The sequence below is a fragment of the Chiloscyllium plagiosum genome, chromosome 9 (genome assembly GCF_004010195.1).
Source record: "Chiloscyllium plagiosum isolate BGI_BamShark_2017 chromosome 9, ASM401019v2, whole genome shotgun sequence".
NCBI classification, from domain to species: domain Eukaryota; kingdom Metazoa; phylum Chordata; class Chondrichthyes; order Orectolobiformes; family Hemiscylliidae; genus Chiloscyllium; species Chiloscyllium plagiosum.
The window spans coordinates 84,146,122-84,172,489 of NC_057718.1; the positions used below are offsets into that span (position 1 = coordinate 84,146,122).

Consider the following 26,368-nt stretch of genomic DNA (forward strand, 5'->3'; position numbering starts at 1 on the left):
TAATCTGAGGTTGACCCTCTTTGCTGTTCACTACGCCTCCAATTTTGGTGTCATCTGCAAACCTACTAACTGTACCTCTTATACTCGCAACCAAATTATTTATGTAAATGATTAAAAGTAGCCGTCCCAGCACCGATTCTTGTGACACTCCACTGGTCACAGGTCTCCAGTGTGAACAACAACCCTCCACCACCAACCTCTGTCTTCTACCTTTGAGCCAATTCTGTATCCAAATGGCTAGTTCTGCCTGTATTCCATGAGACCTAACCTTGCTAACCTGTCTCTCATGGGGAACCTTGTCAAACGCCTTTCTGAAGTCCACGTAGATGACGTCCACCGTTCTGTCCTCCTCAATCGTCTTTGTTACTTCAAAAAATTCAATTAAGTTTGAGACATGATTTCCCATGCACAAAGCCATGTTGACTATCCGTAATCAGTCCTTGCCTTTCCAAATACAGGTACATCCTGTTCCTCAGGATTCCCTCCAACAATGTGCCCACCACTGACGTCAGGCTCACTGGTCAATAGTTCCCTGGCTTGTCCTTACCACCTTTTTTAAACAGTGGCACCATATTAGCCAACCTCCAGTCTTCATCCTCGGGATCATTCTTCTAAACCACGTCTGATCCCTGTCCATGGCTTGCACATCCTTCTTTAGATCTGGCATCCAGAATTGTTCACCATATTCCAAGTGCCGTCTGACCAGTGCCTTCTGCAGAATGAGAGGTACATTTCTGCTTTTGTATTCTAGTGTCCCAAAGTGTGTAGTAATGTGTTATTTTTACCTCTTTGTATTTTGTCTTGAGTATATGAGGGCAAAACTTTAATACAAGAAAACACTTAGATCTCAAGAAAATTACTTAGAATGGGAGAATACTAAGTTGGGCTGCCTTTTTAGTGTATAGTTGAGATTTCGTATTTGAACAGAAGTAAAAATCCTGTGTTAAATATAAAGCACATTAAAAATGATATCTGGGTTCGGATACATATGCAGTTATGGGTTTGAGAATTTTGTCCTATTGGCATGCCCATGATTGAAAGATTTTTGCCCTCGGTGGCTCAGTGGTTAGCACTGCTGCCTCATAGCGCCAGGGACCTGGTTCAATTCCAGCCTCGGGTGACTGGCTGTGTGGAGTTTGCGCATTCTCCCCATAGCTGCATGATCCTCTGGGTGCTCCTTTCCTCCTACAATCCAAGGAAATGCAGGTTAGGTGAGTTGGCTATGCTACATTGTCCATTATGTTCAGGGATCTGTAGTTGGGTGCATTAGTCAGGGGTAAATGTAGAGTAATAAGGTAGGGCAATGGGTTTGGGTGGGTTACTCTTCGCAGGGTCAGTGTGGACTTGTTGGGCCGAAGGGCCTGTTTCCACAGGTCGGGATTCTATGATTTTATGAAAGGCTTCCTCTAAACATTTCAATCTCAATACAATTCCTAGGAGCGCTCTGAGATTGATCAAAGGGAGATTGATTCCTCCTCACTCTTCTCTACCTTCTAGATGCAGAATCGGTGTTCAAACCCATGTCCAAAGACTGTGTGTCTTTGTAAAATGCTTGTGATAAAACACTCAGTTCATGCTATGAAGAATTATAATGCAAACTGTTCTGTTGTTAACCAAATTACACAATGTCTGTATAGTGCAACTGATCGTTTCTATGCTGACTCTTCTTAGTATTTCAGAAATTATTTTGAATCTGAGATTTAAGATGTAATTGAGTTAACTATTCAATTGAAGTATACATTTTAATCGTACATTGAATAAAACCAACTCTTTTGCATCCTAGTTTTAATTTCAGCCATTTGGTCAGAGTTGAGAATCTATGGAGAGATCTCCTAGAAGGCAGAGTGAATGTCACCAGAAAGAGCAATCAACCTAGGCTTGGTTAGATGGCAAACATCATAGACTTGTTGCAGATGGGCTCCAGTAGGTGTGTGAGGATTGTATAAGACAGGCGAGCATGGCATACTTGGACAGCAGGTCACCTGGCAGGAGTAGCTACAAGCCGTAACTCCAGTCTAAATTGATTGACTGTTCCAAATATTTATCATTTACAAATAAAAATAAACTATTGACTGTTTTATTTGTTCTAGATTTTCCCTTTCTTCTCTTTTTGGTATGGTCTCAATATTCTACATTTGTTTAAATTAAAAATCTACGGTTTCTTTATTTACAAATCTATCTTGCACTTCTGTGATGATCACTATTGAATTCTAATCTTTCTGGACTATACGCAGGTAGATAGGATAGTGAAGAAGGTGTTTGGTATGCTTTCTTTTATTGGTCAGAATATTGAGTACAGGAGTTGGGAGGTCATATTGCGGCTGTACAGGAATTAATTAGGTTACTGTTAGATATTGCGTGCAGTTCTGGTCTCCTTCCTATTGGAAAGATGTTGTGAAACTTGAAAGGGTTCAGAAAAGATTTAGATTAGATTACTTAGTGTGGAAACAGGCCCTTCGGCCCAACAAGTCCACACCGACCCACCGAAGCGCAACCCACCCATTCCCCTACATTTACCCCTTTTTACCTAACGCAATGGGCAATTTAGCATAGCCAATTCACCTGAATTGCACATCTTTGGACTGTGGGAGGAAACCGGAGCACCCGGAGGAAACCCACACAGACACGGGGAGAATGTGCAAACTCCACACAGTCAGTCGCCTGAGTCGGGAATTGAACCCGGGTCTCTGGCACTGAGAGGCAGCAGTGCTAACCACTATGCCACCGTGCCGCCCCACGGGTATTGCCAGGGTTGGAGGATTTGAGCTATAGGGAGAGGCTGAATAGGCTGGGGCTATTTTCCCTGGAGCGTCAAGAGGTTGAGGGGGTGTCCTTTTAGAGGTGTACAAGTGGTGGAGGCTGGTACAATTGCAACATTTAAAAGGCATTTGGATGGGTAAATGAATAGGAAGGGTTTGGAGGGATATGGGCCGGGTGCTGGCAGGTGGGACTAGATTGGGTTGGGATATCTGGTCGGCGTGGACAGGTTGGACCAAAGGTTCTGTTTCCATGCTGTACATCTGACTCCAAGGTTAAATCAATGTAATCTTTCCTCATCCATTTTGTGCTGGGATTATGTTGTTTTTAACTCTTAATTGTTTATGCTTTACTATCCTGCCTTGGTCATTGCAAGTATATCAATGATTGATTATGCCAAGATCCTTTACTAAGTCCCTATGTTCTAATTTATTCTAATCATTGTACACTTTTGTCCCAAATGTTAACTATTTTAATATTTCATTTGTTATTGATATTTATTTGCCTTTATAGTCTCTTTTGAAATATTAATCCTAATCTTTTTGTAACTCTCTAGCATATTGTTTTGCTACATGGCCTTGTCATAGAGTCAAACAGCATGGAAACAGACCCTTCTGTCCAACTCCTCCAGGCCCACCAAGTTTCCCAAACTAAACTAGTCCCACTTGCTGGCATTTGACCCATATTCTTCTAAACCTTCCCTATTCAATAGCTATCCAAATCTCTTTTAAATATTGTAACAGTGCCTGCTTTTACCACTTCCTCCGGCAGTTCTTTCCACACATGAACCAGCCTCTGTGGAAAAGGTTGGCCCTTGGGTCCCTTTTAAATCTTTCTCTTTTTAGTTTAAAATTTAGCCCTCTAGTATGGAATTCCCCAACCCGTGGGGGAAAAACCTTTGCTATTCACCTTTTCTGTACCCCTCATGATTTTATAAACCTCTACAAAGTTACCCCTCAATTTCCTATGCTCCAGTGAAAAATATCCCAGCCTATCTAGCCTCATAACTCAAATCTTCCAATCCCAATAAACATCCTTGTAAGTCTTTTCTGCACCCTCTCCAATTTAATAATACACTTCCTATAGCTGGGCAACCAGAATTGTACACCATACTCCAACAATGGCCTCACCAATGTCCAGTGCAACCACAACATGCTGTCCCAACTCCTAAATTGTTTCTGCACTTTAAGCAAATATGATCAAATGTAGTATTAAAAATGAGAAATAATGGGATCCATTCAGTGATTTTAATAAAACTCAACTGAACATTCTGGCATCGCATATCTTGAGTATTTTCAGTTTATTTTAAATCCATGGAGAGAACCCCCCGCCCCCCCAGCAATGCTGCCAGACCTGGTGAGTATTTCCAGCAGTTTGTTAGGTTTTGGATTATCTTTATATTAGACAGTGCCCTTACCATTTTCATGTCCTACCCTGGATTCTGTGACTTTTAATTTATCTAACAATCCTTTTTATGTAGAAGTTTCTGTAAGTGCTCCAAAAGTCCAAATTGTATTTCAGGGATCAGACTACGTTGTCTGTAGTGTCTATTCAGATGCCCTAGCGATTTGCCTATCATATCATATATATTGTTAACTCTTTGCTGGCTCTGACTGTATTACATTATTATTGTAAGCATATTCCTCTAGTACAGTATGCAGTTTAAAGTAGATTCTATTTTTACTAAGTACTGATGTTGACTGATAACTTTCTCAAGCAATCTTTTTGTACTTTAAATTTATTTTATCACTAATCCTACAAAGTCTCAATAGTGTTTAACAGTTTGTTGTTCACAGTAAAAGTACTTTTTTGTTTTTTACCTGCTTTGCTGCAGCTTCTTCAAATACATTCATTTTGCCCAAGGAATATGCTAATGTTCAGTTTTGTTTACTGCCTCTAATTGTAATGGAACCCTCAGCACCCAGATATCAAACATAAATTGTAAGATGTCTATGTCCTTTGATGAAAAGCTGTAAAACTGATCCACTTTGATTTATTTTATATTTTCAATCTCATGAACACTCATTATACTCGCTCTTGTTCTAATTCCTTTCTACCTGGATGTGTGTCAGCTGTACTGAATCTCTTGTCTCCGAGTCAAAAGATTCTGGGTGCAAGTCTCACTCCAGGGGTCAAGCACAAATCAAAACCAACACTCCCACACTATAACATGGAAGCACTGCTCCACTGGAAGTGCTATTTTTCAGCTAAGATTGAGATTCTTTCTACTTAGTTGGGAGCATGTAAAAGATTCCACAATTTACAATTGTGCTCTATTTCCCCCCACTTGATCAAATGTTTTGTCCTTTTATTTGAACATGTAGAAATTCTGCACAGTCACCATTATAGATTTAAAAGTGATGTATTTTTCTCTACTGGAGATAATTTTCAACACTATTACCTGCTTAATTTATTGTTTTTATTCCCGCATTTTCATCAATTTGTGTGCATTTAGAAACATTTAGGATTTCTACTCCTCAATCTCAACTATGCATTGGTGTATCTTACAAACTCATTTTGATTATGTTTTCAGACTTCCTCTACTAGATTGCTTTACTGCACTGCAGGAGTGCTGCTCAGACGACTGGAGGCAGACCCAGATCTCCAAGGCGTGTCCCATGTTATTGTAGATGAAGTTCATGAAAGAACAGAGGAAAGGTGATTCTGTTTTGCACATTGGAGCAGCTCATTGTGAATTTCAGTGCAGTTCAGTATCATGCATGAAGTCACCAAAGTGGAAAAGCATTTTGGAATGATGATCAGCTCAGACTTTTAAAACAAAAGTGCTTGTGGAAAAAGTGAAAGAAAGTAAGGAGTCATAGTTTTGAACTCATGAAGTTTAAATAGTAGGCCACTGAGTCTTGATTTAAAGCGATTGTAAGGAGGCAGAACATATTTGGAATTTAGAAAGAACAAAGAAAGGACTTCTCGGAAGTGTCTTAGCCTAGCTGATCATTATAGAATAAGGAGAGGCAAGAATAATTGCAATAGATGGAAACTGAGAGTGGATTGAATAGTGTTGGGGCGGAATGACTAAATAAATGACTCAACACATGGATTCCACTTCCAGCAACCAAGAGTTTATTGAAATTACACCAGTGGGGAGAAACCTCTGGGGGTCAGAAACTTCTTCAATAAACCAAGACATACATTCTTAGACATTTGTTTTCAGCCTGCCTTTAGCAATTACATGCCAATCATATTATTAATTAATTACATACATGTCCAATCAAATTAATCATGTGACTGCATTGTCCATGATGGACACCCTTATGGACTACCCTCTCTTTCATGACCTCATGATATTTACGCCCTTATCGTTATCCTTGGGGTTTTCACAATGCATTCCAGTCCTGCTGATTTCTGCACCTGTTATTTAATCCTCCCTGCTAATAGTGTGGGGCCCTTCCTTAGTGTCTAACACTGAGTTGTCCATAGGACTTTTAGTAGAATCTCCTTAGTGCTTATTGCGTCTTTTTTTAAGTTATATGTCAAAGTCTATAACTAATTTGAAATCAATTACTACGATTATCTGGAAATCTTAACTACAGTAAATCTCTTTGAGCTGAATCTCAAACCTTTAAATTAGCTCGGTATGGAATTTTTCTGTTAGTAAATACAAGGGTGTCCAAGAACAATATGTCATGGAGCCAACAAAAAAAAGCAGCCCTCACTGGAGCTGGTAATGAGACAAGTTTAATAAATGACCTCAGTAAAAGGCCCCCAGGAAGTAGTGATCATAACATGATCAAATTTGATATTCAGTTTGAGTGTGAGTCACTTGAATCAGAAACACCTTAAATAAAGGGAATGACAGTGAGCTGAGGACAGAGTTAGCTAAAGTGGACTGGGCAGATACATTAGCAAGAAAGTCAGTAAGCAAGCAGTGACTGATTATTTAAGGAGGTAATTAATGATTCTTATCAAAAATATATATCCTAGTAAGGAGAAAAGATTCTGAAGTACAAAAGAATATAAAGTTGAAAGAAAAAGGAAGAAGGCAAAAGTCAGTGATAGCCTCAACGACTGGGGTAAATTGAGAATCCAGCAAAGAAGGATTAAGAAGATATTAAAGAGAAAAAATAAACTGTGAGGGCAAACCAGTGAGGAATATAAAAAGGAAAAGAGAAATGAACATAAAAAATGAATCTGGCGAGAACATTTTTGGGGGATAAAGGAAATGGCAGAGGAGTTAAACAAATATTTTGCATGAGTTAATACAGTGGGAGCTTATTTGAATACTAAAGATTACAGGGGAGGAATGAAGTACCATCACCATCAATAGAGAAGTATTATTTAGACAAACTAATAGGGCTGAAGACAGAAGTCCCTGGCCCTGATAATTTGCATCCAATTATCCTATTGGAAGTAGCTGCTGAGCTAGTAGATGCATTGTTTGCATTTTTCCAAAATTCTTTAGATTCTGGAGTAGTAGGGATCAGTGCTGGAACTGCAAGTGTTTACAGTATATATTAATGACTCTAAGAAAGGAAGTGATGAACTGTCGCCAAATTTGCAGACGACACAAAAATAGGTGGAAAGTAAAGTTGTGAGATGGATCCAAACAGTTTAGAGAGATTTATGGGTTAAGTAAATGGGCAAAAAGTTCTCAAATGGAGAATAATGTGGGAAAATGGGAAGTTGTTCATTACGAAAGGGAAAACAGAAGGATAGTTTTATTTAAATGGAGAAAAAAGCAGGAGAAAACTGCAACACAAAGCACTTGGTGGTACTTGTGCATGAATCACAGAATGCTATCACGCAGGTGCAGCAATAATCAGGAAGGCTAATGGAATGTTGGTCCTTATTTCAAGGGGTTTGGAATATAAGCTTAGGGAAGTCTTACTGCAACTGTACAAGATGCTAGTGAGACCATGTGGAGTACTGAGAGCAGTTTTGATCCCTTTAATTAAGGAAAGTTATTATTCTATTACTGGCGGTTCAGAGGAGGATCACTAGGATGATCCCTGTCTGGAGGAATTATTTTGTGCACAAGGCTAAACCGGTTGGGTCTCTACTCACTAGAGTTGAGAAGAATGAGAGGTAATCTTATTGAATCATGTGGGGTTGATAGTAAATGCTGAGAGTGTTTCCTCATGAGAAAGTCTACTACTAGAAGGCATAGTCTCAAATTAAAGGATGCTGATTTAAGACTGAGATGAGGAGGAGTTTCTTATCTCGGAGGGTTGAGTGTCTTTGGAACTCCTTGCCACAAAGAGCTGTGGGGATAGAATCCTTGTGTATATTTAAAGCAAAGATAGATTCTAGTGGGATCATGGGGAAAACTCAGGAAAGTGAATGTGACGAATGTCGGATCAGCCATGATTCTAATAAATGTCAGAGCAGGCTGGAGTAGCCAAATGGTTGACTACTCCTTTTTCCTGTCGTCTTATGGGTATCTTTCAGTAGTGACTTGTGTAATACAGAGAACCGGAGTTGCTCTGTGTTCTCGAGTGTGTTTCCCCCAGAGAATGGCAGACTCCTGATCTGAATTAGAATTTTGGGTTCCAGAAGGAAGCAGGATCCCATGCTTCACGGTATTTCTCCCCTTTTCCTAAGGAATTAATGCCAAACTGAGTAACAAGATGTTTAGATCAACTAAGAACACTTTTTATACAATTAGTTCCAATGAATGAAGTTGGGAATCAATGAGTAAAGAGACCAAATGATTTACTATTTTTTAATCTTAGGGCTAGATGAAACCATCTTGATCAAAAACAAGTTAGTTTATGATATAGCTCTTTATCTCCACCTTGTGGAGATAATAAAAAAGCTCATGCTTTCACTTATGGTATTTTACTTAATCTTGTTCATGAGAGTTGTGGATATGACAACGTGTTTGGAAATTAGGCTGAACCCTATTAGATCCAACAGGTGAGGTGGTGCTCAGTTTTCATGGCATCTTCTATTGATCAAGAGCTTTTAAAAGCTTGATACCTGCACATCTCCCTCCTACCCTACCTAGTTGTTTTTTGGTCATCATGTATTAGACCATTCAATGTTCCTTTAGGACCTCTTCTCTATTTACTTCCATAACACTAACCTCAACTGCTTCAATTTCTACCTGTCCCAATGCATTGCCAATGATGCTACCTTTTCCTGGCCTCATAGCCAGTCATTTAAAAGGGAGGCACCTTGTGGATCTCAAACAACAGCATAGCAAATGTATAATAATGAGTCCGAGCTTCACCTTTCTATTAGTACTCCACTTACTTGTCCAACATCAAATCATTAATGAACAACAACTTCTTCTTCCAACTTCAAATAACTTTGTTTCTGTCAATTTTATTTGGTTCTAGAGATAAACCGTGTCGTCTCTAGTTGTACCCAGCTCTCAGATTATATATTCTAGATTGAATAGGAATCAATGTCTGTTTGATCTTCTAACAATAACCAAGACTAACTATTCATAATTTTTTAAAACTCCACTACCAAACTTTTTATTCTGCATTTTCATCTTGATTCCCTAACATCCTCAACTTCACAAATCTGTATTCACTTTCTGCCTCATATATTCAGTGAAACTCTTTGACTATAAGTGGCCTAGTGGTGTTAGCTCGAGACTGTTAGTCTAAAAGCTCCGCTAATGTTCTGGGGACCCAGGCTTGAATCCCACCACAGCAGTTGGTTAAATTTAAGATAAAAATCTGAAACTAAGAATCTACTGATAATCATGAAACTGTTGGTGATTGTCTGAAAAATCTGTCCTTAAAAAATGTGTCGCTGGAAAAGCGCAGCAGGTCAGGCAGCATCAAAGGAGAAGGAGAATCGACGTTTCGGGCATAAGCCCTTCCTGTTGTGCTTTTCTAGCAACACATTTTTAGGCTCTGATCCCTATCATCTGCAGTCCTCACTTTCTCCTGAAAAATCTGTCAACCTCACTAATGTCCTTCAGGGAAGGAAATCTACCATCCTTACCTAGTCTGACCTACATGTGACTTGGGACCACCGGCAATGTAGTTAGCTCTCAACTGCCCTCTGAAATGGGCTAGCAAGCCACTCAGTTATATCAATCACTACACAGTCTCACCAAATAAATGAAATGAAAAGACCAGTTGGCATCAACCCAGGCACTGGAAACGACAATGGCAGAAACAGCCCTGTTGATCCTGCAAAATCCCTCTTACCAACATCTGGGGGCTGGTGCCAGAATTGGGACAGCTGTCTCAGACTAGTCAAGCAATAGCCTGACATTGTCTGTAGGGTCTGATTCTGTGAGTATGACTGTGTTCCAGATATCACCATTACTATACTTCGATATGTCCTCCCACCAGGATACAGACCCAGCAGAGATGGTGGCACTGTGGTATACAGATGGGAGGTATGCAACTTTGAGTCTGGACCCCCTGAAGTCTCATGGCTTCAGGTTAAACATGGGCAAGGAAATTTCATGTTAATTACCACATACTGTCCTCCCTTGGCTGATGAATCAATACTCCTCCACGTTGAATGACACTTGGAGAAAGCACTGAAGGTGGCAAGGGCCAAAATGTGCTCTAGGGTCAGGATCTCATTGCCCACTGCCAAGAGTGGCTCAGCAGCAACATTACTGATCAAGCTGGCTGGGCCCTTTCCATCATAGCTGCTAGACTGGATCTGCAGCAGGCAGTGAGGGAACCAACACGAGGGAAAAACATACTTGGCCTCACCCTTACCCTTACCAATCTGCTGTTTGCAGATACATCTATCCATGACAGTATCAGTCGGATGACCACTGTACAGTCCTTTTAGAGATTAATTTCTAGCTACACACTGAAAATACCTTCTATCATGTTGTGTGGTGCTATCACTGTGCTAAATGGAACAGACTTTGAACAGGTCTAGCAACTCAGGACTTAGCATTCATGAGGTGCTGTGGGCCATCAACAGCAGAATTATACTCCAGCACAACCTGTAACCTCATGGTCCGGCATATCTCCAATTCAACCATTACCATTAAGCCAGGGAATCAACCCTAATTCAGTGGAAAGTGCAGGAGGGCATACCTGAATATGAGGTGTCAACCTGATGAAGCTACCAAACAGGGTGACTTGCATGCCAAACTGCATGAACGGCAAGTGATAGAGCTAAATAATCCTACAATCAATGGATCTGCAGTCCTGCCACATCCAGTCATGAATGGTGGTGGGCAATTAAACAACTCACTGGAGGAGGCTCCACAAATATTCCCATCTTCAATGATGGAAGAGCCCAACACATTAGTGCAAAAGATATGGTTGAATCATTCTCAAGAATCTTCAGCCGGATGTGATGATGATCCATCTCTGCCTCCAATAGTGCTTTGCATCAAAGATACCAGTCTTTGGCGAATTTAGTTTATTCCATGTGATTATCAAGAAGCAGTCGCAGGTACTGGAAACTGCAAAGACCATGAGTCCTGACAACATTTCAGAAATGGTATTGACAATTTGTCCTTCAGAACATGCCACTCCACTAGGCAAGCTACACCAGTATAACACTGGTATCTCCCAACAATGTGGAAAGTTGTCCAGGTATGTTCTGTATACAAAAATCAGGGCAAACCCAACCCGGCCAATTACTGCCCCATCGGTCCACTCTGATCGGTAAAGTGATGGAAGGTATTATCAACCATGCTAGAAAGCATCATCTACTCAGTGATGCCCAGTTTGGGTTCTGCCAGAGTCACTTAGCTCCTGATCTCATTACAGCCCTGGTTCAAACATAGACAAAGCCACCAAGATAGTTGAGGATGAAATAATGGTCTCCTTTGACCTTGCAGCCCTTTTCACATCAATTAATATTGACCTGGCCAAAGAAACACTAGCATCACTATTAGAAAAATGAGGACCACAAACACCAGACAGCCCCAACTTCATCAGCAAAGACAACATGCTCCAGCTAGTGGACCTGTGCCTTACCACCCACTTCTCATTCAATAACAAAACCTACAAACAAGTCAATGGAACACCAATGGGATCACCAATATCAGGGCTCAGAGCGGATGCAGTAATGCAGAGAATTGAACAAGCTGCCCTCCCATTTATCCAACCCAAACTTTGGGTCCGCTACGTAGATGACACCTTTGTCATCACGAAACGGAACAAATTAGAGGAAACCAACAACACCATCAACAATATTCTGACAGGCATAAAATTCACAAAAGAGGAGGAAAATGACAACAGACTCCTAATGCTAGATGCGACAGTTGACCGTACAGTTAACGGAGAGCTTCAAACCAGTGTCTACAGAAAAACAACAGACATGGACCACATACTTTACTTCAGAAGCAATCATCCCAACACCCACAACGGAGCTGCATCAAGGCATTATTTCAACGAGCTACATCACACTGCAGCATCCAAGACCTAAAAAAAGCAGAATAAAAATATCTATACAACGTTTTCAAGAAAATCAAGTATCCAACAAATACAATCCACAGATTCCTCAAACAAACCCAAACAAGCAGACAGAACACAACCAAAAACTATAGCCACATTACCTTACATCAAAGACATATCAGAAATGACTTCCAGTCTACTCAGACCCCTTGGCATCATGGTAGCCCACAAAGCTACCAACACACTTAAACAGCGACTATTGAACCTAAAGGATCCAATAGACGCCACCAGCAAAATTAATGTCATATACCAGATACCATACAAGAACTGTTTTTTTTTTAAACAAAGCACTACATCAGACAAACTAGCAGGAAACCCGCCACCAGCATACATGAACACCAACTGGCCACCAAAAGACACGACCCACTGCCACTAGTTTATATACGTACAGACAAAGAAGGACCCCACTTTGACTGGGACAACACACACATCCTAGGACAGACGAAACAAAGACACGTATGACAATTCTTCGAGGCATGGCATTCTAACCAGAACCCCATCAATAAACACACTGATTTAGACCCTCTCTACCTTCCCTTGGGAGAAAAAAAGAACTGGAAATGACATCACCCACCTTAAGAAACCATAAATAGAGAGGTGGGACATAACACCAGTGCTTCATCAGAGACTCTCACTGATGTTACCTAGTGTGATGAAATGTCTGAAAACAAACGTTCAAGCTCAGCAAGCAACTTATCATCAACCTGAACTACAAATCTTCTCAAAAATGGACAAAATAGTTGAATTCCAAAGGTGAAGGAGGAGAGATAGCCTTTGACATTAAGGCTACATTTGACCATAGTGCCATAGAATCATACAGCACGGAATCAGACCCTTCATTCCAACTCGTCCGCGCTGATCAGTCATCCCGATCTGACTCTATTTGCCAGTATTTGGTCCATATCCCTCTAAACTCTTCCTATTCATATACCCATCCAGGTGCCTTTTAAATGTTGTAATTGTAACAGCTTCCACCACTTCCTCTGGCAGCTCATTCAATACACATACCACTGTCTGCGTGAAAAGGTTACCCCTCAGGTCTCTGAAATCTTTCCCCTTTAATTTTAAATCTATGCCCTCTGGTATTGGAATCCCTACCCTAAGAAAAAGATCTTGGCTATTGACCCTATCCTTGCCCCTCATGACTTCATAAACCTCTGTAAGGTCACCCTATCTCTGAAATCCATGGAAAAAAGCTCCAGCCTATTCAGTCACACTCTATATTGTGGTAACTATTAATATACCTGTTTCTATATTTTGTAGTTAAGTGCTTTATTGGAAATAGCACAGAATAATATGATTTTTTTTCTTATTTCTTATGTGTGTTACTAAATAGGCTATTAGGTATATCATATTAAATAGACGTTATGAGAAAGAGGGACATAGAAAGATATTCTTACAGACTGATCCATTAAATGTCCTTAATTCTTTGCTATGTCCTGTTATCTGTGGTCTATGTCTAATTAAGTGATAATAAAGTGATTGAAATATCAAGTTTTTGTTTTTTTTAAACACTAGCTTATAACGTTGGGCTAACTGGGTAAGAAAACGTTCCATGATTACAAAGAGCATTGGCAATTCTGCCAATTAATTATTTGTTGCATTTTTATGCTCTTTTATCAAGGCCAACTTATGTTTAATTTGTGTGTGCATCTTTATCCAGTGTTTTAATCTGATTTAAACGCATGTTTTTGTGTTTTAGTGACTTTTTGCTCTTGGTGCTGAAGGATCTGATAGTGTCTCGGCATGATCTACGTGTTATCCTGATGAGTGCTACTCTAAATGCACAGCTGTTTACAGAGTACTTCAATTCTTGCCCCAGTATCCACATTCCAGGTAGTATTAGATCTGCATAACACAAATATTTGTTTTAAAGTTACATCCATTATCATCTTAAAGATTACGTGAGTATCCATCCTTTTATTGCTACACAGGTACAATTTGACGCAAAACAAGATTTTGAGAGGAGAGTAGGAAGTGGAGAGACAAAAATAAGGAGGAGGTTTTGAACTCAGAAGAAGGGAAGAGAATTGGCTTTTAGAATTGCTTATCTTGAGTAGGGAAAATAATATCGATAGTCTCTGCCATTTATGAAATGTTTTGGCAAAGTGAGGTTTGCAATTCTGCAACATAGTGTTCAAGAAGTAATCAGAATCTGAAAAAAGAACCACTGGTCCCAAAACATAAACTCTGCTTTATTTCCATAGATACTTCCAGATATGCTGAGTTTTCCAACAATTTCTGATGTTGAATCAGATAAGACATGTTTCAGGAGTGATTTATAGACGGGGATGAGAATTTTAATATCAATAATTTTTTTTTAACATGATAAAACATTGGAATGCACTTCACAGGAGTATTATGAATTGGACACTGAACCAATTAAGATATTCAGGCAAATGACCAAAGGTTGGTCACAGAGAGGTTTTAAGGGACTCTTAAAGAAGGAGTGAGAGGAAGTGGTGTAGATATTAAACAGAAAAGATACAGCACAGATTTGTTGGGAATGTTGTCTTGTTTTGTAAATAAAATATGAAATAAGTATGTTAAATTAGAGGTTTTTATTGATTAGGAGATTAAAGTCTTAAACTTGGAGGAATGTTGCAATAATTTTGGACTGTTAAATTCCAATTCTTCAAAACCATGATGCGAACTATGTATTGTGAACCTAAGTTGACAATTTCACTGTGATAGATCATGTGATAAATGATATGGAAATTGAAAATATTGCACACTGATTGTAAGCTATCTAACGTAAGGGAGGGCTCTTTACAAAGCAGGATAGAGAGCGCTTTACTTCATGACAAACTGTGTTGTTCCTGGCCAAGAGCATTTAATGTAGAACCCCAATTTAAATGTCTTGCTTTTTCTATTTCCTGATACAAGGCAACATCTTATTGTGCCAGTGCTTTATCCTCTCTAATAATCTCAATATTGTTCCTATCATTTGGAATTCAAGTCTGTACGCAGTATTCCAACTCTAGTCTTATAGAATGATCTGATGGTGTTGCTTCAAATTGGAAAGGAACAGAATAGAATTGAAGGAATCATCATTTTAACATTAATTATAAAGATTTAGGAAGGATTAGATTAGATTAGATTAGGTTCCCTACGGTGTGGAAACAGGCCTTTTGGCCCAACCAGTCCACACCGACCCTCCGAAGAGTAACCCACCCAGACCCATTTCCCTCTGACTAATGCATCTAGCACTATGGGCAATTTAGTATGGCCAATTCACCTGACCTGCACATCTTTGGACTGTGGGAGGAAACTGGAGGAAACCCACGCAGACACGGGGAGAATGTGCAAACTTTAGGAAGGAGAGACGGATAACTGTATAGTGGTTTATAACACTGGAATAAACTATTAGAATTGGTGATTGAAAAATCAGACTATGTCAACATTTTAGGGTAGGTAGTTGAAGAAAAACCAATGCATAAACACACAAGGAATTTAGGCACATAGGATTAGGATTGCTGCATGTGCAGGAACAGTAATATAAGTTGATTCAGCCAAACAGTTCTGTTCTTGAATTCTGTTCAAGAATTATATTTAGAACTGGATTCAGATGTATTCATAAAGGAATAGTTTGAGTAAAGCTTTCAAAACTGTGTCAACACTAGTCAGACCTCAGGTGATGTGCAGAGGAACCTCGATTATCTGAATACGAATTATCCGAAAATGGGATTATCCGAAGAAGATCTCGAGGTTCCAATGGAAACATTATATCAAAGACGTGTTTCCAACAGTGATCACATCTTTTGTTTACAGTGATTAAACAGGCACCGTCTCCAAATGACTGACTACCGGCCCCTCTCTCCCCACACTTTCCCTGGAGTTCTACACAGAGGTGTTACCTAAACACCCCCTTCCCCAGATAATCTCTCCAACATTATCCTGTACAGGGCAAAGGTGGAACCTGTCCAAAAGTTGCAGCAAAAAATTGTGTGGCTGTGGCTGTGTGCGTGCTATTTGGAGACTTACCCCACAAAGGCAACTGCAGCAGCAGTCTTGTTGTTGGTGTACGGTCTGGCTGGAAAAAATGAGGTCTGCAGATGCTGGAGATCAGAGCTGAAAATGTGTTGCTGGAAAAGCGCAGCAGGTCAGGCAGCATCCAGGGAACAGGAGAATCGACGTTTCGGGCATAAGCCCTTTCCTGAAAAAGGGCTTATGCCCGAAACGTCGATTCTCCTGTTCCCTGGATGCTGCCTGACCTGCTGCGCTTTTCCAGCAACACATTTTCAGCTACAGTCTGGCTGCCCCAGCGAGGGGGCGAGTGTGCATGGAGTTAGGGGGCGGGTGAGAGGTGGTGTTGGAAGGGTTTGGAGGCAGGGGGCAGTGTCTGATGGTGTTGGGGGCGGGGCCTTGCACGCTGTGTCCTGCTGCAGTCTCCTGAACGGGGAACAGACTTTAAAAACTCCGAGCCTCAGAGGAAAGGCATTTATCGATTAACCGAATAATCGATTATCCGAACAAAATAGTGCCCGCCCATCTCATTCGGATAATTGAGGTTCCCCTGTATACAGTTCTGGGTCCAATGTTTCAGCAAGGATATGAACGCATTGGAGAGGGTGCAGAAGAGGTTTATGAGAATGATTCCAGAGGTGAGAAACCTCAGTGATGAAGTTAGATGGGAGAAGTTGAGACTGGATTTCCTTGGAGAAGAGAAGGCTCGAAGGAGATTTGCTGGAAGTTTTCAAAATCGTGCAGTCTGGACAGAGTAGATAGGGAGAAACTGTTCTTCCTTCTAAATGGATTGAGAATAAGAGGGTACTGATTAAAAGCAGTAGATAAGCAGATACAAAAGAAGTAAATGCGATATGAGAAAAAAGTTCTCACAGTAGTCAAGATCTGTAATGCACTGCCTGAAAGTGCGGATGAAGGCAGGTTTAATCAAGGCAGCATTAGGTGATTATTTGAATAGAAATAACGTGCAAGGTTGTAGAGAAAACGCAGGAGAATGACACCATGTCATAATGCTCATTTTGAGAACCGGTGTTGACATAATGGGCCAAATAGCTTCCTAATTCTGCATTGTAACACTTCACTCCACAAAAAGTGGAATGATTTATTTACCCATTCCACTTCTTGTGATGTTTTATGCTCTAATTTCTCAGAACATGATTGTACCTCAGAATAGCACCTATTTTGATTTGATTTATTGTTGTCACATGCACCTAAGCACAGTGAAAAGTTTTTAGTGTGCAGTAAAGGTAGATCATAACGTAGAAGGACATACAAATCCTAGGGTGTTTAAACAGAGCGAGGCATAAAAGGTTATGACTGCATAGAAGGTGCACAAAAGTAGATCGGTATTAGATTTGAAATTAGAGAGGGCCATTCTAATTGTAGCAGGGAAGCTGTTCTTGAACCTGTTGGTACATATGTTTAAGCTTCTGTATCTTTTGCCTGACAAAAGAAGTTGGAAGAGAAGTTTGACACCACCTGGAACAAAGCAACCCTCTTGATTGACACCGCATCCACTGCCACCATCACCAACTCTCAGTAGCTGCAGCGTGTACCATCTACAAGATGCTCTGCAGAAATTTAGCAAGGTGCCTCGGACAGCATCTTCCTCGACCACAGTTACTTCCACCTACAAGGACAAGGACAGGGACAAGCAGATACATGGGAGCACCACCACCTGCAAATTCCTCTCCATGCCACTGACCATTTTGACTTGGAAATACATCTCTGTTCTTTCACTGCCACTGGGTCAAATCCTGGAATTCCCCCTCTAATCGCATTGTGGGTCTATCTACAGCACATGGACTACAGTGGTTCAAGAAGGCAGCTTGCCACCACCTTCTCGAGGACAACTAGGAATGGGCAGTAAATGCTGGCCAGCCAGCAATGTCCATTTTTTTAAATTTCAAAAATATACTTTATTCATAAAATACTTTGATGATCTGTACAACTGGACATGCCATACATATGTAAACATTCCATTTGTTTGCATACTGAAAACAGAGTAATCATTCTTCTTTACAGGTCTGTACGATTACATTTTTAGCTGAGGCGTCAGCAGAGCCCAAATGACTGCGCGGGCCCCCTGTTCTTCTTTAGACAGGCAGATGTTACACGGTGGTCTTTCCCCACCGCGCCTTGGCGGCAGCTGCCCCAAGCTTCAGCGCGTCCCTCAACATGTAGTCCTGGACCTTGGAATGTGCCAGTCTGCAACACTCAGTCGGGGTCAACGCCTTCAGCTGGAAGATCAACAGGTTTCGGACCGCCCAGAGAGCGTCCTTCACCGAGGTGATGATCCTCCAGGCATAGTTGATGTTCGTCTCGGTGTGCATCCCGGGGAACAGACCGTAGAGCACGGAGTCCCGCGTCAGGGCGCTGCTCGGGACGAACCTCGACAAACACCACTGCATTCCTCTCTAGACGACTTCTGCGTAGGCACATTCCAGAAGGAGATGTGTGACAGTCTCGTCCCCCCCCGCAGCCGCTTAGAGGGCAGCGTGCGGTGCGGCTGAGAGTCCGGGTGTGCATAAAGGATCTCACAGGCAGAGCCCTTCTCACCACCAGCCAAGCCATGTCTTGGTGCTTGTTGGAAAGTTCTGGCGATGAGGCATTCTGCCAAATGGCTTTGACAGTCTGCTCAGGGAACCGCTCGATAGGATCCGCCAGCCAGCAATGTCCATGTCCCACGAGTGACTAAACTTTAAAACAAAAAACCAAGGATATCCGAGACAAAAGAGATAATGGTCAGCTGTGTCACACTTGCCACTAAGTCTGACAGTACAAGTCTTTGTGAACTTGAACACAAAATTTCACCTGCAACACCTTTGTAAATTTATGGGAATTTGTTGGCTTCAGATAAAATCTGACTACAATGCCTGTCTTTTCATACTTTTTGATTTTTAAACCTGTACCTATGAAGATGAACCAACATTTACCAACCTTTCCTGTGCTCTTGCTTCAAAGACAGAAATTTGAATTCACAAGCTCTGTAACATTAAGGACAAAAAATGTAAAAGTCAAAATTGTACAATTAAGTGAAAGTAAAAATACTTAATCTTGTCATTCTGTTATTTTAGGACATACTTTTCCAGTGGCTCAGTATTTCCTGGAAGATGCACTTACTATGACTAGGTAAGCATTATTTATGTTGTATCAGGACAAAGAGCTACCATACTCCTTCATGTAATTGTGAATTACATTTTCTTTTGAAGCTTCACAAATTTGAAGAATGTAGCTTTGATTTTAGCCAGTCACGAAATTTGTGCATTCAATCTTTTTACCTGCTTATGTGCTCTGGATTCTGAATGCAGTCTCTGGCTGGGGACAGATCTTACCTTGTTATCTGCTTACTTGTAGTAGCACTTTGGTTAATATTGACTCTTTTTCATGCTAATTGTCTTCCTCTTGCGCAAATGAACAAAGAATGCTCACACCCATAAAACTGCATGAAAATGTGATCATTTTATACATTTAACAATGGAAGCAGTACAAAATTCAGCTCAACAGAGTGCACTTTTCAGTGTGCTTACTTAACTCTGGGAATTTGGTGAGTAAGGGAGGAAGAGTTATTCTAATCTATGCAGAATGAGGAATAGTCTGAGCAATTGGAGGACAGCAAGTCCAAAGGTATAAATAAGATAAGCAGGTTGAATGGTGAGTTTTAATTTCTTTGTTGTCTAAGCTAGGAGGATAGTTTAAGCTAGGATCGGGAAAGTATATGCACAGTCTTAAATGTAGAACTTTTCTTGTTAAACTGATTATGTAACTAGAACTCATCAAATAATAAAATATGGCACAGCGGGTTGTGTGTCTGGCCTGCAGATCAAGGCATTTGTGCACAATGATGCTGTGTCCTGAGCAAACATGCGGGAGATGTATCCATCTCATATGTCTCTAGCTGGAAGTCATTGAGTTGGAGTGCATGTTGGAGAGACTCTGATACATAGAAGAGGTGAAGGAATGAATGGGGAATTTTAATCCAGAATATAGTCAAATTCTAAGAGAAAACAGTTTTGAGCAGTAGTGGGTGTGAGAGATAAAGCGAGCTGAGTAGCAGGGATTTAGAAGAAAAGGAGGTCCTACAGACACTGGCCCTGACCAAAGCGTATTAAGTATTCGCTGGGTGTGAGAGCAATGAGGAGTGCTTCAGGGAATATAGCCACAATGCACTCCAAGGCACCGTGGATCAGAAAACTAAATGTAGGGCAGTTATGGAAGAGCAGAATAGTAATGTGGTAGTAATACGCTATTTTAAAATGAGAGGGATAATTAGCCTCCTTTGTGACACGAAAGAGATCTTGGACTCTAGAAACAGAATCATGGTATTCCTACAGTGTGGAAGCTGGCTTTTCAACTCAAGTCCACACTGACCCTCCAAAGATCCACACCTGCCTCCCCAGCCTATTTCTATATCCATGTATTTCTCATGGATAATCCACCTAGCCTGCACATCTTTGAACTGTAGAAGGAAACTGGTGTACCCTGGGGAAACCAACGCAGACATAGGATAAATGTGCAAACTCCACACAGTCACCCGAGGGTGGAATCAAACCCGGGTCCCTGGTGCTGTGAGGCAGCAGTGCTAGCCACTGTACTATCCTAAATACTGCGATATTTTCTGCTGTTTCATTCTCTGGATATGGACATCAGTGGCAAGGCAGTAATCTACTGTCTGTTCCTAGTTGCTGTTCAGGAGGTGGTGAATTAGACTCCGAGTCAGATAGTATGGAAACAGACCCTTCAGTCCAACTCATCCACACCGACCAATTATCTCAAACTATACTAATTCCGTTTGCTTGCATTTGGCACACATCCCTCAACCTTTCCTATTCATGTGCTATCTAAATTTCTTTTAAATGTTGTAACTGTACTAGCATCTACTACACTCTCTGCCAATTCCTTCCAGAGACTAACCGCCCTCTGTGTGAAAAGGTTGCTCCTCAGTCCCTTTTAAATCTTTCTCCTCTCGCCTTAAAACTATGCCCTCTAGTCTTGAACTCCCCTACCCTTGGGGAAAGACCTTTGTGATACACCTTATCTATGCCCCTCATGATTTTATAAACCCGAACAAAGTCATCCTTCAACCTTCTCCATTTCAGTGAAAATAGTCCCAGCCTGTACAGCCTTTCCTTAAAACTCAAACCCTCCAGTCCGGATAACATCCTGATAAATATTTTCTGAACCCTCTCCAATTTAACGATATCCTTCCTGTAACAGGATGACCAGAATTGCACACAATACTCTTGTAAAACCACAACATGATGGCCTAACTCCTATGCTCAGTGGTCTGAGCAAGAAGGCAAGTATGCTAAACACCACCTTTACCACCCTGTCTCCATATGAAGGGTATACCCCAAGCATCCTTGGGTAAGGAGTGCCTGGTTTTTGGCTTTGTGACAGTGCAGAAGAAGAGAAATTTGCTCAAGTCAAGATGGTGTGTGACTTGGAGCAGCATTTCATGCATCTGTACCCCTTTCCACCTCAGTGGTAAGAGGAACTACCAAATAAGTTTTTTTTAATAATTGTTGCTAGGTTGTCAGTGTCACTGGCTCAGATTTATTTATTTCAGTTTTTATTTCTCGTCACTAATTGCTGTGGAGCAATGGTCACAAGTGGCTTTCTTGAACTGCTGTAGTCTTTGGGTGTAGGGATGCTCACAATATTGTGAGGAAAGGATTTCCAGGATTTTGACCCAGCGACAGTGAAGGAATGGTGATATAGTTTCAAATTAGGACTTGAGTTATACAGGGATTTGGTTAGGCCACTTTTGGAATACTGTGTTCGTTTCTGGTCTCCCTGTTATTGGAAAGATATTGTTAAACTTGAAAGGTTGCAGAAAAGATGTGCCAGGATTTTGCTGGGGTTGGAAGGTTTGAGTTATAGGTAGATGCTGAATAGGCTGGGGCTATTTTCCCTGGAGAGTCAGAAGTTGAGGGGTGACCTTATAGAGGTGTGTAAAACGATGAGGGGCATGGATAGAGTGACTAGCCAAGTCTTTTTCCCAGGGTAGGGGAGTCCAAAATTAGAGGGCATAGGTTAAAGGTGAGAGGGGAAAGATTTAAAAGGGACCTAAGGGGCAATTATTTCACGTAGAAGTTGGTGCATGTGTGGAATGAGCTGTCAGATGAAATAGTAGAGGCTTGTACAATTACAACATTTAAAAGGCATCTGGATGGATACAAGAACAGGAAGAATTTAGAGGGATATGGGCCAAATGCTGGCAAATGCAACTGGATTAATTTAGGATATTAGGTCAGCATGAACGAGTTGGACTGAAGCGTCTGTTTTCCGTGCTTACATCTCAATGACTTAGAGTGGAACTTGCAGGTAGTGGTATTGCCAAGTATCTGGGCATGTTGGCTGAGAGCACTAGGGACCCAGCATTCGATTCCACCCTCTGGCGATCTTCTGTGTGGAGTTTGCACATTCTCCCTGTGCCTGCGTGGGTTTCCTTCCGATTTCTCTGGTTTCTTCCCGTAGTCCAAAGCTGTACAAGTTAGGTGGATTGGCCATGCTAAATTGCCCATAGTGTCCAAGGATGTGAAGACTAGATGAATTAACCATGGGAAATGCAGGGTTACAGTGAAAAGAGTAAGGTTGGATGTTCTTTGGAGGGTCAGTATGGACTCCATGGGCCAAATGGCCTGCTTCCACACTGTAGGGATTCTATGATCTGCTCTTGTTCATCGTGGTGGTAGAGGTCAAGGGTTTGGAGGGTGCTAATAGAGAAGCCTTGGTGAGTTACTGTACTGCAACTTGTAAATTGTACAGACTATTGCCACTATATGTTAATGGCAAAGAGTGTGAATGTTGAAGATGGTGAATAGGCTTCCAGTCAAGCGGGCTACCTTGTCTTGAATGATGCTCAGTTTCTTGACTGTTGTTGGGACTGCACTCATCCAGACCAGGAATCTTCAATCACATTGAGTTTCATAGATTGTGGAAAGGCACTGGGGGAACAGATGGTCATTCACTTGCTGCAGATTTCCTAACATCTGATTGGCTCTTCCAGCCACAATATTTATATTTCTATGTGATTGGTTGAGTTATTCTAATATGTATATACATACAAATTAGGACAGTAATATGCCATACAGCCCCTACAGCCTTCTCTGTCATTAAGAAAGATCATGGCTTATTTGATTGTGACCTCAAATTGGAAAATTCTCCCAACTCATTCTTCGAAACTCCAGGGCATATAGCCCTTATCAATCTCATCTCTCTTCGTATGTCAGTCCTACCAAATCAGGGACCAACTTGGTAAGCATTTGTTGCACTTCCTCAATAGCCAGAAAATTCTTCCTCAGGTAAAGACACAAAAATTGCTCACAATATTCTGCATATGATCTGACCAAGATCCAGTACAGTTGCAGCAAGACATCAGTGCTCCTGTACTCAAATCCCTTTGTGAGGCAGGTCAGCGTACCACTCGCCGCCTTCACTGCCTCCAGGTCTGCATGCTTAGTTTCAGCAACTGGTATACAAGGACACCCAGATCTCGTTGCACCTTACCCTTTTCTAGTCTATCACCATTGAGATAATCTGCCTTCCTGTTTTTGCTACCAAAATGGAGTGACTTGAAGGTGGCAATAGAGTAACATGACATTTTGTCTATCTGTTGTTTCTATTATTCCTTCTGTCTTGTCCTTGCATTCTTTGAAAATTTTCTTGCCAGAAATTAAATTGAGCTTCAAAATGAGTCATTCATTGCTATGCAGAACAGTTTGAAAGATGTGGGGTAACTTTTTAATGAAGCATCAAGATTCAGATCTGATTTTCCTCATTATCTGTGAAGTATTTTATTGTTGAAAACATTACTGACTGCGCCATTTGAAAAGTGTACACAGGAGGAGTTGAGTCCAAGATCTAATAAATGTCAGTTGCTTGGATGCTCAAATCTGTTTCTCTTTACTGTATCATTTTAGCCCACATCATGTCAGCCATTAGCTTCTTTTAAGGCCACCTTAAAGCATTTCACACTAAATTACATATTGCACTAACCATTTGAGTAAAGATCTTTTATTTCTCTGAGGTCTGAGTTGTAATTTCACCCATGTCAACCAGTTGAAAACAGGTAGTGTGATGAAAACCTCAGTGCTGTTTGTACGAGCTTGCAGGCTGCATTTTTCTTGCATTAGATTTGTGGCTATACTCAAAGATGTACTTAATTGGCCATTTCATTTTGGAATATTCTGAGACTGAATATATATGTTGAATAAAGTTTTCTTTATTTCCTTTATCCGCTCCCTTCATTCATTCTCACCTTAACTACAGAATTTATTTTCTTCAAAATCATAAAGTATTTTGGGAAAAACAATACTGTAATTTATATGGCACTTTTCAAAACATCCCAAAACATTTTAAAGCCAATGAAAAGCTTTTTGAGGTATAATTTTAAATATACATTGTAGAGCTTCCTACATTTCAGTCAAATTGCACAGAATGACCACATTAGTGACATTGCTAAAAACGAAAGGAACCTTCACACCAAAAAGATGCTATAATTTAGGCAACAAAATAAAACTATGGTCTTAATACATTTTGAGAAACCTACTAAGGTCTTTGAAAGAGTAAATGATCCTGATCATTGCCAAGCTAGTTTTATGTGTTTTATATACACTGGGTGGAAAACCTTTTTTTTTTCAGTAGTTTATTGTAAGCACATTACAATCTGGTATCTTGCCAGCTAGACATGCGACTGACACTTTGGTCATATTATTGTACATACAGCACCTTTAGAGTTCAGATATCAACTGGTTAGGGCAGTAAGAGGCACATACATACAGCTCAGGTTGGCAGTATACTGTCTTCAAACTCTTAAATTAAGGGCGTTGATTTTGTTGAAAATAGAGGATGACGTTCATTATGTCCGACAAATACTGCCCACTAACATTGCATGTTAGCCCAACTATATGTCTTCCCATGATGATTTCTTCATCCCAGCTTTGAAAAGTAATCACAAGCTCTGCTCTCTCAGCTCTGATTTCATTGTGGATTAATACAGCAATATCAAGCAGACTGTATTGTAACAGAAACCTTTCCAGTGTAGTGTAAACAGTAAATGGACTTTGGACTGTTTTGTAGTTTAATAAGCTTCAAATACCTTCACAACAAAAAAAAAGTTTTCCAAACCCCCATTGTGCACAGTATTTTGATAATGAAATATTAAACCTTTGGAATTGGACAAGTAGAAATGTATTTTGGTGGGGTGGGTTTGCATTGATTTCATTTTCTGGGAAGAGATCAAAGTATCTGTTATGACCAATCCTCTGATGTAAACATCCACATTGTTATTCCAGATATGTTTTGGAAGATAAAAGCCCCTATGCACGAACAGGGAAGTTAAACCAGTATGCTGAGCTTTGGGGAGCTAAAGGTGAAAATAACAAGAAGTTGTTGGACACATTTGAGGAACAGCTAAGATCTTTACATCTACAAGATCAATCGTCAATCAAAGACAGCATCCCAGACCAGCACCTGACTGTTGATCAACTGATGATCCGATACAAAGGTAGGTTTCTGCAAAAAAAAAACAGTATTTTCCTATGCGTGACTGCTATTCAAAGAAACGATAAAATTGCTAAACAAACCATCCTTATAGCTTTAGGAAGTGATTTAAATCTGGCCACAATATTAATTTATAGACTGAATCTCCCCAAAACTTGTTGGCATTCTTGGCCAATGTAACTTGGTTGCTAGTGAATATGTGACACAAGAATTGCAATCTTACTTAATGTGATGATCCAATGATGGTAATACTGGACATACCCCTGAATGAAACCTAGCTTTATTGATCATATATTTCATTTTTACAATTGGTTATTGTGGTGGTTAGTCACTAAAACATACTCACTTGAGGCCACAGTTGTTCGTAAACAACAGAACGTAATCCTTACGCAAAGAAAAAAAAGACATATGACAGAAAAATCTTTATACAAACAGCCTAACAAAGAATCATGCCAGAGAAATTTCACTCCTATCTGAATTCTTTAAGCTTTTATTCAACTGGCTCTTTTCAGTTTCTTGGATGGCAGAGACATTTTCACAAGTCTTTTCTGATCAACTGGCATGAACATTGTGCAATCTGATATCCCACACCTTTTCACGTCCAACAATGTGATCAAAATCCAAACTCTCCAGGCTTGGGAACTGCATAGAATATAGAACTTTGGCTAGCTGAACTAAGATCTTGTACTCCTGCTAGGAAAAACTGTTTTGCCTTCAAAACTGATCTCTTGATTCTATTGAATTGAACACTTGAGCCTTCTATTCTGAAGTCAAAACTA

General features: G+C 40.5%; 1 protein-coding gene across 4 annotated transcripts in view; it reads left to right on the forward strand.

The window, feature by feature from the left end:
- Window positions 1-26,368, forward strand: part of dhx57 (DEAH (Asp-Glu-Ala-Asp/His) box polypeptide 57) — a 117,126-nt gene that overhangs the window by 42,220 nt on the left and 48,538 nt on the right. For all 4 annotated transcript variants that reach the window (XM_043696376.1, XM_043696377.1, XM_043696379.1 and 1 more), the window contains exons 9-12: window positions 5,291-5,415; window positions 13,819-13,952; window positions 19,160-19,214; window positions 25,382-25,593. In XM_043696376.1, the coding sequence (XP_043552311.1) occupies window positions 5,291-5,415; window positions 13,819-13,952; window positions 19,160-19,214; window positions 25,382-25,593 (526 nt within the window). The remainder of the gene's footprint in view (window positions 1-5,290; window positions 5,416-13,818; window positions 13,953-19,159; window positions 19,215-25,381; window positions 25,594-26,368) is intronic.